This window comes from Vicugna pacos, chromosome 3 (assembly GCF_048564905.1).
Source record: "Vicugna pacos chromosome 3, VicPac4, whole genome shotgun sequence".
Classification (NCBI taxonomy): domain Eukaryota; kingdom Metazoa; phylum Chordata; class Mammalia; order Artiodactyla; family Camelidae; genus Vicugna; species Vicugna pacos.
In genome coordinates, this window is record NC_132989.1 from 90,934,834 (window position 1) to 90,947,627 (window position 12,794).

The 12,794-nt window shown below is 38.2% G+C and overlaps 1 protein-coding gene across 2 annotated transcripts in view; it reads right to left on the minus strand.

Annotated features, from left to right (window-relative positions):
* Positions 1-1,164: 1,164 nt before the first annotated feature.
* Positions 1,165-12,794, minus strand: part of GHR (growth hormone receptor) — a 238,473-nt gene continuing 226,843 nt past the window's right edge. For both annotated transcript variants that reach the window (XM_072958742.1, XM_072958741.1), the window contains exons 7-10: positions 10,613-10,778; positions 8,780-8,870; positions 4,459-4,528; positions 1,165-4,141 (exon numbers count right to left, since the gene is read on the minus strand). In XM_072958742.1, coding sequence (XP_072814843.1) covers positions 3,176-4,141; positions 4,459-4,528; positions 8,780-8,870; positions 10,613-10,778 — 1,293 coding nt within the window. In that variant the 3' untranslated portion in view covers positions 1,165-3,175. The remainder of the gene's footprint in view (positions 4,142-4,458; positions 4,529-8,779; positions 8,871-10,612; positions 10,779-12,794) is intronic.

Below are 12,794 nucleotides of genomic sequence, written 5' to 3' on the forward strand. Positions count from 1 at the left end.
GTAACCTCTAGTTTTTCCCATTTCTTACCCTAAACAGGGAACATGCAAAGATATTTAGTATCTTGTTGTAAAACTATGTAAATATAAAAATACTGTAACAGACAAATAGATTTGTTAGTATATTTTCCTAGAACTGTTAAGGATTTTAATACAGGAACACATCTTCCACATGACCTTCATCTTCTGAAATAGAAATGCTCAGGCTCTTTCAATCCATGGAAGTAAGAGGCCTCTCTTTCCCTTTGCTCCTGACCCTTGAAGCATCCCCTATGAATGATAAACCTGTCATCTCATAAAAGACTGGGTCTTGTGTATAAAAAAAAAATCCAGTGCTTAAAGTGGCGGCCTTTTATTTGTTTTGTACGTGGTAAGGCAGTATATGTTCTAATATCTCAGGGACAGGAGAGACATGATTTTCTAAATGAGAAAGCAGGGAACGCTGAGGCTTCACCCATGGCTCTTTTAGGTAATGGCTGCTCAAAGAGCAGAAGGCAGCAGGTGGAGAAATTCTTTACTTGCATTGAATGCAAACCCTCTAGTGTCACAGAAAGTTGTGGCCTCTTGCATCCAACTTGCTGAAGCAATAAATGTTCACTGGGTTTCTCAATGCCATTGCAGATGCCCACCTCTGAGGGCCCAGTGCCCGCCGTGCAGCAGCAACCCCAGCTGGAGCCTCCTGTGGACGAATCTCTGCTTTGTGGTAGGTTCCTGTGCAACCTGCTTCACCCGGCCTTCCACCCCCAGCCCTTGATTGACTTCCCCTGGTACGGAGCTAGGCTGACAGCTGACTTGTGCTAATGTGTGAGTGGTAGACACTCTTTCTAGGCAATGTGCTCACACGGGAAACGTAACCTAATGCTGACGCTAAGCTCTCCCCATCTCACACCCCACACATATCACGCAAGCTATGATGCATCTAAAATCTGATGGTGAGACCGCAGTCCAGGCAAGCCAGCAGGCTGTTTTTGAGCTGGGCCCCTAGAGGTAAGGAGCCATCGCCTTTTCCTTTCTATTTCCGCCCAGAACAAACATCTCCACACCCGCTGCCACCATGCTGAAACCAGCTGTGCTAAGCAACCCTTCCAAGGGGAACTTGACAGTACGCAGTCTGGTTTAGGACGCACTTCCTGTGGGTGTCAGACCGTAGACGCACACCATCACGAGTCCAAGAAAATAAATTTATTAAACTTTGAAGGAAAAAATCCACAGACATAAAGAAAGTTAAATATAAACTGCAGACACAACTAGTCAGACTAGTGAATAATGGCTTGTGTGGCCAGTAAAGTACCAAAATGACATTCGGAGACCGATTGAGGTATTTAGCTATTTTTGGCTATAGAAATGTTGTCAGCCTATTGTGAAATAGTAAGAGTTTTCCCAAACACACAGTTTTACGTTGAATTAGGTTCTACATCAAGGAAATTGTCTATGAATCTAAATTACGTAGCTCTTAGAGAAAACCCTAGCAGCAAGGTAGCAGAAAATCTATCAAACATCTATTACAAAGTAACATGTTGAACTTTAAACAGCCAGTTTTAACTTTTCACTGTCCTTCCTGCAAGAAAGAGGGACTTTAAAATGACCAGCCATTGAGCTTGTTTCCTAAAAAGGTCTGAGCTAAATGGCAAATACCACTTAAGTTAAAGCTAACTTTAAAGTTCTATTAACCTTTAAAAAAAAATACTTAACATGAGAAGCATTCTTCCATGAGATGAGTCTTCCATTTGACAGCCTTTTGGGGCACAATTCCAATCTTCCTGTAAGTGATGTTTCGGTTATTAAGGGATTGAACAATAATTGACAAATTACTCCTTTTTCTTCTGCACTCCCCGCTTTAAGGCCAGTCTATTTCGAGGGGAAATAAAAAAAAAATGATGAAACTTCTTTCACTCCTTAAATAACTCCTATCAAAGGCGCGGTGAGGAAGAAAGTTTCTGCTATTGGTTTAAGTAAACTTTTGAGTTCTCTGTGGGGACTGAAAATCTTGCTGCTTCTGTTTCTCGTTACCTGAGTACATGATACGCATGTGTCTGGCTATGTAGGCTGTGAAACAAAAAACCTGTTTCTCCAACTTTTCATTCCATGAGCTGGTTAACTTCATCTCGACCCGCTTCAACTTCCAAAATGCTCCTTGTACCTATTCCTTCCTTAGGCAAATGTGAACTAAGGGACACGGCGTCCGAGGTTCTAAGGTTCGTCTCCTGTGATCTGCGCGCACAAGGAGCGCATTCCCTGGCACCTGCAGCGAGTGCATCCTGCTCAGTACGAACTAGCTAGGATTTCTTCTTAGGATGGAGCGCTGGGACATGAACCAAAACTTGGGTAAGAAAACGGTTTTTTTTGTTTGTTTTTTGATTCATGGTAAGTTGACTTGTGCAAACATTTTAAAGTTTTCTAAATTAACACATACTTGTTAAAAAAAAATTTCAGCTAAGACAAGCACGTTCCAATAATGCAGGTAACTACAATCATTTTAAGAGTTTTAGGAGGTATAAAAAGGGCCTGGTAAAAAACTAACTTGTTTTTGCTTCAGGTGCATTGACCAAAGCATGAAACCAGCTTTAGACTGCAGTTACTACATTCTGTAGATGGGTCGGCATGAGCTACAGTACACAGTGTGTAGTTAATAGAAAATAGCCATGCTGAAAGTGTCAGTTATTAAAAATATCTATATCCATTTTATGTCAAAATAAATGTTCTACATATCCAAACTAGTTCTCATCTTCTTACCTATAATTTTAGTTCCCAATTATTAAAAAAATTAGCCTGTGCTATGATTTTGGTTCAATCTTCTTGAACTGCAAAAGCCACCTGATTTTTTTTCGCTTTTTCAAAAAGCATGATTTACTATACATTAAAAACGTAGCCATTCAATGCTTAGAGCACAAAATTAACACCCACAATAACAAGACAATCACTGCCACTAAAGTCTTTGAGACAATTCTTTAAAATATTTACAATATTACAGGAATAGCTATCTGATTAAGGACTTTTTTTTAGTATCATGTTTCAACATTTGAGGAAAAGGCATTTCTTAGAATTTGAATCCCCCACCCTCACTCCTCCCCCTCCCCCAACCAAAAAAAAAGGTTTAAACATTGTTTTGGTTTAAGCATTCATGCCCCAGCCAACTCTTTGTCATTAAATAGGTAGCTTGTGGGAAACTGAAGAAAAGCTATGGCATGATTTTGTTCAGTTGGTCTGTGCTCACGTAGCCACACGACGAGAGAAACTCTTTGTCAGGCAAGGGCAGGGCGGTCGCGTTAAGTACAAGGCCCTGGGGAGACTGCACTATGTGAATGGAGGTATAGTCTGGGACGGGCATCTCAGCACTTGGGGCGCGCTCTGCTGTCCCGGACCTCCCAGCAGCAGTGCTAAGGCTTTCTGTGGTGATGTACATGTCTTCCTGGTTAAAGCTGGGCTCTGCACGTGATTCTGCCTCGGCCTGAGGGGCCGCGGCGATGCACTTCTTGGCATCTGCTTCGCAGAAATAGGCGCTGTCCATGATGAAGCTTGCTTGGCAGGGTGAGACCACTTCTGGATGTGGGTCACACTGGGCGATCCCTGCCTTACTCTTCTGGCCCGGGGAAAGGACCACGCTCCCTGCTGGCGTAATGTCGCTTACCTGGGCATAAAAGTCGATGTTTGCCAGTGAACTTGGGTTGCTTAGCTGTGTATGGGCAGCTTGATGAGCTGACTCGCCAATGAGAAGTGGTCTTGGTTTGTCTTCCTCCGCTAGGATAACACTGGGCTGCTGGGTAGCAGGGGCAACATCATTAGAAGGCGAGTCACTTTGACTCTTCTGGTCAAGGCACAAGAGATCTGCTTCCCCTTTTAACCTCTGTGGCTGAGCAACCTCTGAGGTACCGTCACACGTGTCACTGGCATTGAAATCAGTCTCCAGAATGTCAGGTTCACAACAGCTGGTACGGCCAGAGTCGTCGTCCTTTGCCCCAAGGATATTAAGTGATTTTTCATGGTCATTGCTTAGAAGTCTGTCTGTGTCTGAGCCTTCAGTCTTTTCATCAGGGTCATCAATATCTAGCTCGATAAATTCCACCCAAGAGTCGTCATTGTAGAATTCGTGTTTATAGTTGTCATGAATGGCTAAGATTGTGTTCACCTCTTCTAATTTTCCTTCCTAGGAAATAGAAAATGAAGATCTATGAAAAGTAACTAACAATTAAGTGATTTAACAGATAACATCCACAGACTAATTATGGTTACAATCTGAACAACAGTGACAAAACCATATAATAACAAAATACATTAGTGAAGAACTTTTAAATACATAAGACATTCTCATAATTTTGAGATGTGATATTTAAAATTTTTTTCCCCAGAAGGAATACAGAAAATAGAATGTGATACATATAGCTTTCAAAAGCTCTCAAAATAAGACACCGTTCTTCAGGTATCATTTAATTAGTGTTATCTATAACTTAGATAATTAATTACCTTGAGGAGATCTGGATCAATTCCTTTAATCTTTGGAACTGGTACTGGGGGCAGAATCAGCATCTTAATCCTTGAAAACAAAATTTTGTTTTGATGTAAGTTATACATTGTCTTATTTCAAAGGATAGAACTAAAATTTTGGCAGTACTATTACATAAAGTACCAGAATATTTGGAATAAGTAAGTGTAATATGAGAAAGAGGAGCCTTAAGCAGTAAATGACCACGCAAAACTATACAAGAAAAGAACAAAAAAACAACAAAGTCCTTATCTGAAGTCAATTTAAGTAAAACGTGGTTTTCCTGTAAGTTTTTTTTTCCTTAACATTTTTTTTTTAATATTTTATTGACAGCCAGTCTTAGTATTTGGGAGTAAGATGTTTAAACCTAAGTGAAGCCAATTGCCATGTCAGTTACAAGAGAGGTAATTTTCATATACATTTCATCCGTAATGCGTGGAAGAAGAGGAGGGAAGGAGAAAGAGCCAACATGGAGCCAACTTTATTTGATCCTCAAAAAGCGGTGCGCTCAGGTAAGTCCATACCACACAGCTCACATGGATTATACAATTATCTAAGACAATCTCATGAGCCAGGGTTCATGCATGGTTTAGTTCAAATTTAGTTTGTCTCAACTGAAATAGCACCAATCATTATGGATTTATATACACAATTCTGTGATGCACTTACATTTTCTGTTCCAAATAGTTAAATGATTTTTTGACCATAATTCATTTCAATGTCTATCCTGCCTGATTGCATCCCCAGCACTTAGAAGGTGGTCAGTCATTTCCTGAACAAATTAATTTTGTTTATTTCATTAATAGTATAACTAGAGTTTACATTTTAGAATTAACAGTGGGGCTCTGGAATAAAGCTCGGAGCTTATCCATGCCATCCTGATGTTTGGATAGCAGATGAAATTCTCAGGGGACATCCTCTGAACATTTCCACCACCTTTTTACCTGCCCCCAGGAATCAGCCAAATTCCATTTTATAAGTTGTGTTTAAGTAGACTCCATCAGGTCTACTCAGTGGGACAGGTGTTAAATCATTACTGATGAATAGAAGATATAGAAAAAATATACAAATGATTAATAACTGCTACCATTTTTGAATGCCTCTGATAAACCAGACACTGGGATGTATTTTGCACTGAACTATGGGTTGGCAAATTATGGCCTGTGGGCCAAATCTGGTCTGCCCTGTGTTTTTGTAAATAAGCTTTTATTGGAACATAGTCATGTTCATTTTGCATATTTTCTATGGCTGCTTTTATGCCATAGAAAATGGCAGAGTTGAGCAGAGACTGCATAGTCCAGAAAGCCTAAAATGTCACTGGTTGGTCATTTTTGAAACAAGTCTGTCCACTCCTGCACTAAAACATTTCATGTCGTCCTATGACCACCAAGGAGGCAGATATTATTGTGGAAAGATTTAGAGATTTAAGCAGCATGTTCAAATCACACCCTAATACTTGGCACAGCTGATTCCAAAACCCAGGCTCTCTGCTGTCTGTTGTGTTGCTCTGTTAACTTGGTTCTGCATCTCTGAATAGTTCAAATGTTCGAAAACATACCAAAATGCAACATAACCCTAATTACAAGAAGCCAAGAGTTCCCAATGTCTAATGCTTGACTTTGGTGGGTGCCTCTCCTTTGTGTAGAGGACAGTGCATTTAGGCATATGTTGGTAGTGGGCCTTCTAGGAGCGATGGCTGACTTTATGCCAGGGTGGCTGACCCTGCAGCCCAAGCGGGTCATGCTACTGAATATAGCTGGCCTGGTGCAAAGTCAGGGATGGGAATGGTGACAGGGAACGTATGCCCTTTGCAAATGGGACAGTTGGTCCTCTGCTTTGGTGCATGTTGTCATGCAGGAATATCAACCTAGTTTCACATTGCTCAGTTTTTAAAGATAATGTGGCAATCTGGATTTCTGTGTGAAAATCCCCTATTTTATAAACACTTTGTAGCAAACCTTTACTCCAAAGTCAAAATATGAATGTGCAGGCTGAAATGGGTGTTCAGGTTGCCACCTCTGTTTTATGCTGATTCAGTTCTTTCTTTCCTGATTAGCCACAGCTCGAAGGTTGGGGTGGGTCTCATGGCGGGAACAATAAGGTGTAGAGTTAAACTGGCATGAAATTTTATTTTATTCAAATCCAAATTACACTATAAATTTTGTTAGAGTTGACTCTTAATTATCTGAATTAAGAAAGGGAGCAGTGCCTCGGTCTGTGGACTAGTAACACATCAAGTGAAGACATGGAGCACCTGAAGTCCTTTCCAGTTCTAAGGTTTGGGGTAAATGGACACAGCACCTCATTTTTTAACTTAGTGGGTTACTAGTTTATTGTAAAAGGATTTAACTCAAGAACAGCCAGATAAAAGATGCACAGGGCAAGGTGGGGTGAAGGGAGGAGGAGGTTCCATACCCTCCTCCCGAATCTTAATGCCCTCATCAGCCCAGAAGCTTTTGCACCTCATTCTCTGAGTGTCATTTCCACACCTGTTAACAACTATTTTCTATCATTTCCTACTTTCATTAGAACATGGAAATTTAGACAATGATAAGGGTGTTTACGGGCAAATGAAAAAAGATTAATTCTTTTCTACAAAGAACTTAATTTAGAACAGGAAATTTGGCAGTACAAAAAGATTTCTTTCTTTTCTTTTTTTTTTTTAACAGTTGGGCGGTTTTGATGAAGCTTCATAGTTAAGAACTTCATTATTCATAGAAAATAGTCTTTTAGAAAAAGGTTAATATATTTTCTTTGAAATCCTAGTCAGAGGATTATTTTTTCTTCCAAATATTGTTAACTAACGTTAAGCAACATAAATCTGAATTGATAACTAATGTTAAGAGTAAGTTACTTTATATACACCCTACAGCAGGTACATATAAATTAGCCCATCGACTAACTGTTCAGATAAGTGAATTCAAATTAGTCAAGAGAATTTGGCTTCTTTGTTGGCATTACTTAAATATATAAATTACTTAAAATCCTAAATTATTTCCTTATTTACTAATTCCACCCCCCCAAATTGGAAACTGTGTTGTCCTGCTTTATAATAGTTGTTTTGCTAAGATAGGAATGTTGCTAGAAAGTTAGATAGAAAATGAAATTCTGCAGAGTGAATATTGTTTTTCTGAGTTTACATTATAAATTTGGAGATGAAACTCTACTAAAAGTAACCCTTTCTGCATTCACTTGGAGACTTTTAGCATGCTGGGTACTCTAAAACTCTAGCATTCTGAGAATTCGCTCTACTGAAATTCTATTTTGATGTTTACAAGTTCTGTACAGCTTCAAAATACAAATGAAAAAGCTTCTACAATATATTCATGTAGATTCTATTTTGATTTGTAGCTGCCTCTTGGCTTCAGCTGGAGAACTTGTCTTTAGTTCTAGGTAGGATGACCAGCTGTCTTGATTTGCCTGGACACAGGGCTTTCAGTGCTAAAACCAGGAAAGTCCCAGGCAAACAGAGTATTGGCTACCCTAATTCTAGGAGAAGGAGAAAGATTAACTCATGGGACTTAAAGAATGCTTTAAATGTAAGAAAACTGGCACTTGGTACCAGTATTTTTTCCTATATTTTGTATTAAAGTCTGTACTGAGTTTCTTTCAATAAGAATAATTAGCTCTCATGGCTTAAGGGAAATTTAACGGTCATATAATCCAAACCCTCATATTATTACTCAAAAAGAACACGGAGGCCTAGAGAGATGGACTCAAACGAGATCAAACAGCAGTGGCAGAATAATAACTGGAACTTGTCTTTTGACTGCAGCAGAATGGAATCTCTTCAAATGTAGAATTTTAGCTGTGCAGGTAAAGCAGGTGAAGTACCAAATCATAAGTATCCAAGAAACTTAAATAAAACCCAAATTTATTTAAAATTGCCATCATATGAAATCTAAAAGGGTTTTATTAGGCTGAATGATCTAGGTAGCTTTAGTTTGCCACTTAAATTTGCTCTTACATTAGGACTGTGTCAAACTCAGCCAAAACCTCAGTGCAACCTATGGTCCTGGAATGAATAAGCCAATGTGTTCAGAACTTTGAAGGTGTGCACATCACAAGGTGTGTAGTCAGGAGCCTCAGCCTCTAATGTCCTATCCAACTTCCCAGATAGAACTGAGACCTATGATGTCTCCATGATGAACACAGAGTGGTAAATGTATGACTGGAGATAATGTTTTACTGGGTTAATAAAATTTCACTCATGATTTGCAAAGGAAAACATCAAACAAGTGGAAACATTTATGTTTGCTAAACAACTGGCAAAAACATACGAAAGTAGACTATGACACCTACCTTTGCTGTTTAGAAAATATGAATAAAAATAATATCATCGTTAGCCCAAATATTCCAAAGATGATAATTAAGAACCATGGAAACCGGAAATCTGGAAAACACAAGAACAGTATCTCACTCACAGAACTGTGAATAGCTGATATCTACATTTCACTCTCCTTTGTCACACAAAAATATTTCCTAATTTGTACTCATCAAGTCAAGTCAGTGATTTTGCTCAATAAAAACTGCTTTATGATCTTGTGTGTTCAGTGTGTGCCATTAAAGGCTTCTGTTCTAGCAGAAAGTCATGCTTGTTAAGATATAACTTTACCTGCATAATCATAATGTCCACTTGGTTCTTTTTTTGTTTTTTTTTTCCAGGTGTGGTGATATTTTATCTCCCAGACTGAGGATCTATCAAAGATGGGGGCAGAGTTTTATTTCTGAATCATTACTGAAACTTTTTAGACATGCAGGGCGTATTTTTCAGGTTTAAGAAATAACCTTTGACAGAAGGAGATCGGTATTAGGACTCTCAGCTTCAGATTTTAGTATAATTGCTGGCAGATTTGTGGGAATCTGTAAAACTATTTCATTTCTTAAGAACAAGCACCACAGTGGCAGAGGTTGACTGATTTTAAGGTGGACTCTACCTTAATGCTGCTTTATTTAAAGCAGTCTTTTATGCTGTAATATTTTATTTTCTTATTCTTATTAAACTCAAGGGAGATATTATGTGTATTATAAAGAATTAGTGGGAAAGGATACTATATTGCATCTTATATCAATGACATACTCAGGAAGATAAGAGTTTTTCTTAATGCAGAAGGAAAATTCATTAAAAAATCATTAAGTAAATGCTGTCCAAATAATCTTAAAGGGCATGTGATAAATGTACTTTTAAACCAGAATTTCACTATATCAGATGCTGTTTGAAACAACAAGCCTGTTGAGTAAAGCTTAGAAAAAAAAAGGTGCTGTAGACATTTTCCTCTGTTATATAGTACCACGGATCTTACCTGCGCTGTGAGTGCAGGAATATAAATTTAACTCATTAGCAAAGCTTAGCCCCTCATATGGCCTCTGAGTCTGTTTCTAATGGAGATGAGTTATACCTAGTTCCCATTTGGGAGAGAGGATACTTACTATGCTTACTATTCATTATTAAGCAGCCGCCTTTATTTCTGTATCCAAAATTTTAAATTCTTTTATTCTGAATTCATAGGTCTCATTTTTTTAAACTTTAATTATCTTTGGATTTCTCTTATACAGGATCTTCAAATATTCCATATCACTCTTAAGCATAACTATCACACTGCTTATTAAACCTTCCTCCAGCTAAAACCACACCTAAACTTTCTAAATCCAATAAGCACCTGCCATTGACTACACATGCTGCCTCAATATTATTAGGCTTTCTCTTAGATACCACATAGCTAGCCATCCATCCAGATACAGAATTTCTCTACTATGCATTTGAATAATTTTTTTCTAACTATACATGCATATCAAACTCAGAGAAAATATCAGAAATATAGAAACATATAAAGAAAAGAATCTCCTGAAATTCTGTTATCTGGAGGTAACCACCTGCTCATTAATATCTTAGTGTGTCTTTCCCTCTTTCACTTGTACCCACCTCATGACTTTTCCTAAATTGAATAACTCAAAAATGAAATCCTTCCTCTTTTGTAATGGCTGGCACCTGTTACAGACAGTGAGCTCAGTATCTCTCATCCTGACAACTGATGCCAAGGTACTGAGCTGGACAACTCCCTAACAATGTAGTGAACGTATCACTGTATATTGACAAAAACCATGTTGGCTGCTATTTTAATCTCTTAGGTTTACCTTCTTCACACGCAAATGGGCTCATTTGAGGAAGTGTAACATAGAGCACATCACTGAATTCGCCATATTTTTCAGAGTTTCGTTGTCTGGATCTCACACGCACTTCATACTCTTTGTCCAGTCTCAACGAGTACACTGGGACTGATGTTGACAATACAGGGTCCATCTTTGAAGACAAAATATAAAACTCACTGGTTAGAGGGTCAACAACTCAATGCAGTAAGCTCTCTAAGGTGTTTCTCCATTTGTATTCCAAGTGAATTTCTGTAAAGTAGGCACTGTTTTAAAATGCACTGGTGGAGACTCACGGACATAGAAAACAAATATGGTTACCAAAGGGGAAGGGGCGGGGAGGGATAAATTAGGGGTTGGGGATTCACAGACACACATTACTATATATAAAACAGATAAACAACAAGGACCTACTGTATAGTACAGGGAACTACATTCAATTTCTTGTAACATAATGGAAAAGAATCTGAAAAGAAAAGGTATATATGTATGTATATGTATAACTGAATCACTTTGTTATACACCTGAAGCTAACACTGTAAGTCAACTACACTTCAATAAAAAATAAAAAAAAATGCACTGGTGGAATTTGCTAGAGAAAGATCAAGGCAAATAACTCTAGAAAGAGTCATTTCGTTAAACGGATAGTAGTCCTCAGATTTATTTTGACAGAAACCCAAAGATATGATAGACTTCTTTAAAGAAATGCAGCTATACCTTTGCATAAGCTGTCACATATTCTACTAATATCAAAGAATAACCAAATTATAGAGAAAGGCAGAACTACAAAGAAGATTACAGATACATTGCCTACTCTTTGGGGTATTACATTTTTATATAAAGACATCAGAACAGAAAAACAAACATATTTCCTATATCTATACCTACATCTGTTCTTTGGAAAGTCTGGGTAGTCATTCATAAGATCACAGAATTGGAAAGTGTCCTAGAAAAAAATCATAGTTGTCTTAATTAAACTTGCAAACAATTCTATCAGCTTGTTCTATAAGGCTTAAAGCCACCTCAAAATGGTTTGCTATTCAAAATCTGTGAAAAGTCACTGGAGGCCTTTGGTAACAAGTATCAGGTCCCACAATCCTGAAGGCCAGGATATTCCCCTTTACCTTCCCAGGGAAGGGCAGGTGAGGCTATTAGACTTTTAACACATGTTGCTATCAAAGAGGTAAACCCAACTAATGATTTTGTTTTCCTCCAAATCAAATATTCAAAGCAGGTATCCAATATGTTTCTGGGTAGAATGATCTGGTTCCTGCTTATAGAAAACTAGGAACACTCCCTTTTTCAACAGCATGGGTTTTTCACATAAATAAGATGCTCATAATTTGTTTTATTACGTCAGAAGCTGGGCCTTGAGTTTCTAAAACATTTTCCTTTCACTTCAGTTAATTTCTACTCACAAAGTCCCTCTTTTTTCCCCACATGTACACAGGATGATTAGTTCAATCTTTTATAGAAGCTTCTTAATCTATGGAATATTTATATACCTAGAATATTTCTGAATATATCAGACTTTTTATAATTTTTCTTAAAACATTTTAAAAAGCCTGTGTTTCCATTCTTGAAGCCTTAATTTCTTTGTGACTGTCACCCAATAGTATTTCTTTACAGATTTCACTGATAATAAAGCCAAAAAGGGGCCCTCAGTGATTTCACCTATGGCCCCCTCTCCATTTTTCCCTCAACCCTCCACGGTAGCTGAACCAAACTCATACTGGCTCACGTGCCCTAATACCCGCCCTGACCCCTGCCACCTGTCTATGAGGGAACGCCTATTGTTGGCTAATCCTCCGTGCAGGTATTGCTGATCTCCTAAGAAATCTTTTCTGGCAGTTTTCCCTACTCCATCCAGCCAGGTAATACAAATTTATATCTTCTTTTAATTCATTATGCAAATTTATACATTATACTGCAGATTCCCTGGGGGCAAACAATGCCTTCATTTTCTATATATTTCCAAAGCCTAGCAGAAAAACAGGTATATAGGGGCTGCTCAAGAGATGGCCCATACATTGTGGATAATTCTGTGCTACCCATGTCTATAAAATAAAAAACTTAACTTGGTTTAGCTGGTACATAGTTACAAGAAACTACATGGTCATTAGAAGAACTTTTATATCCAAAGTGTGTCCAATAAATAAAAAATAGGCAC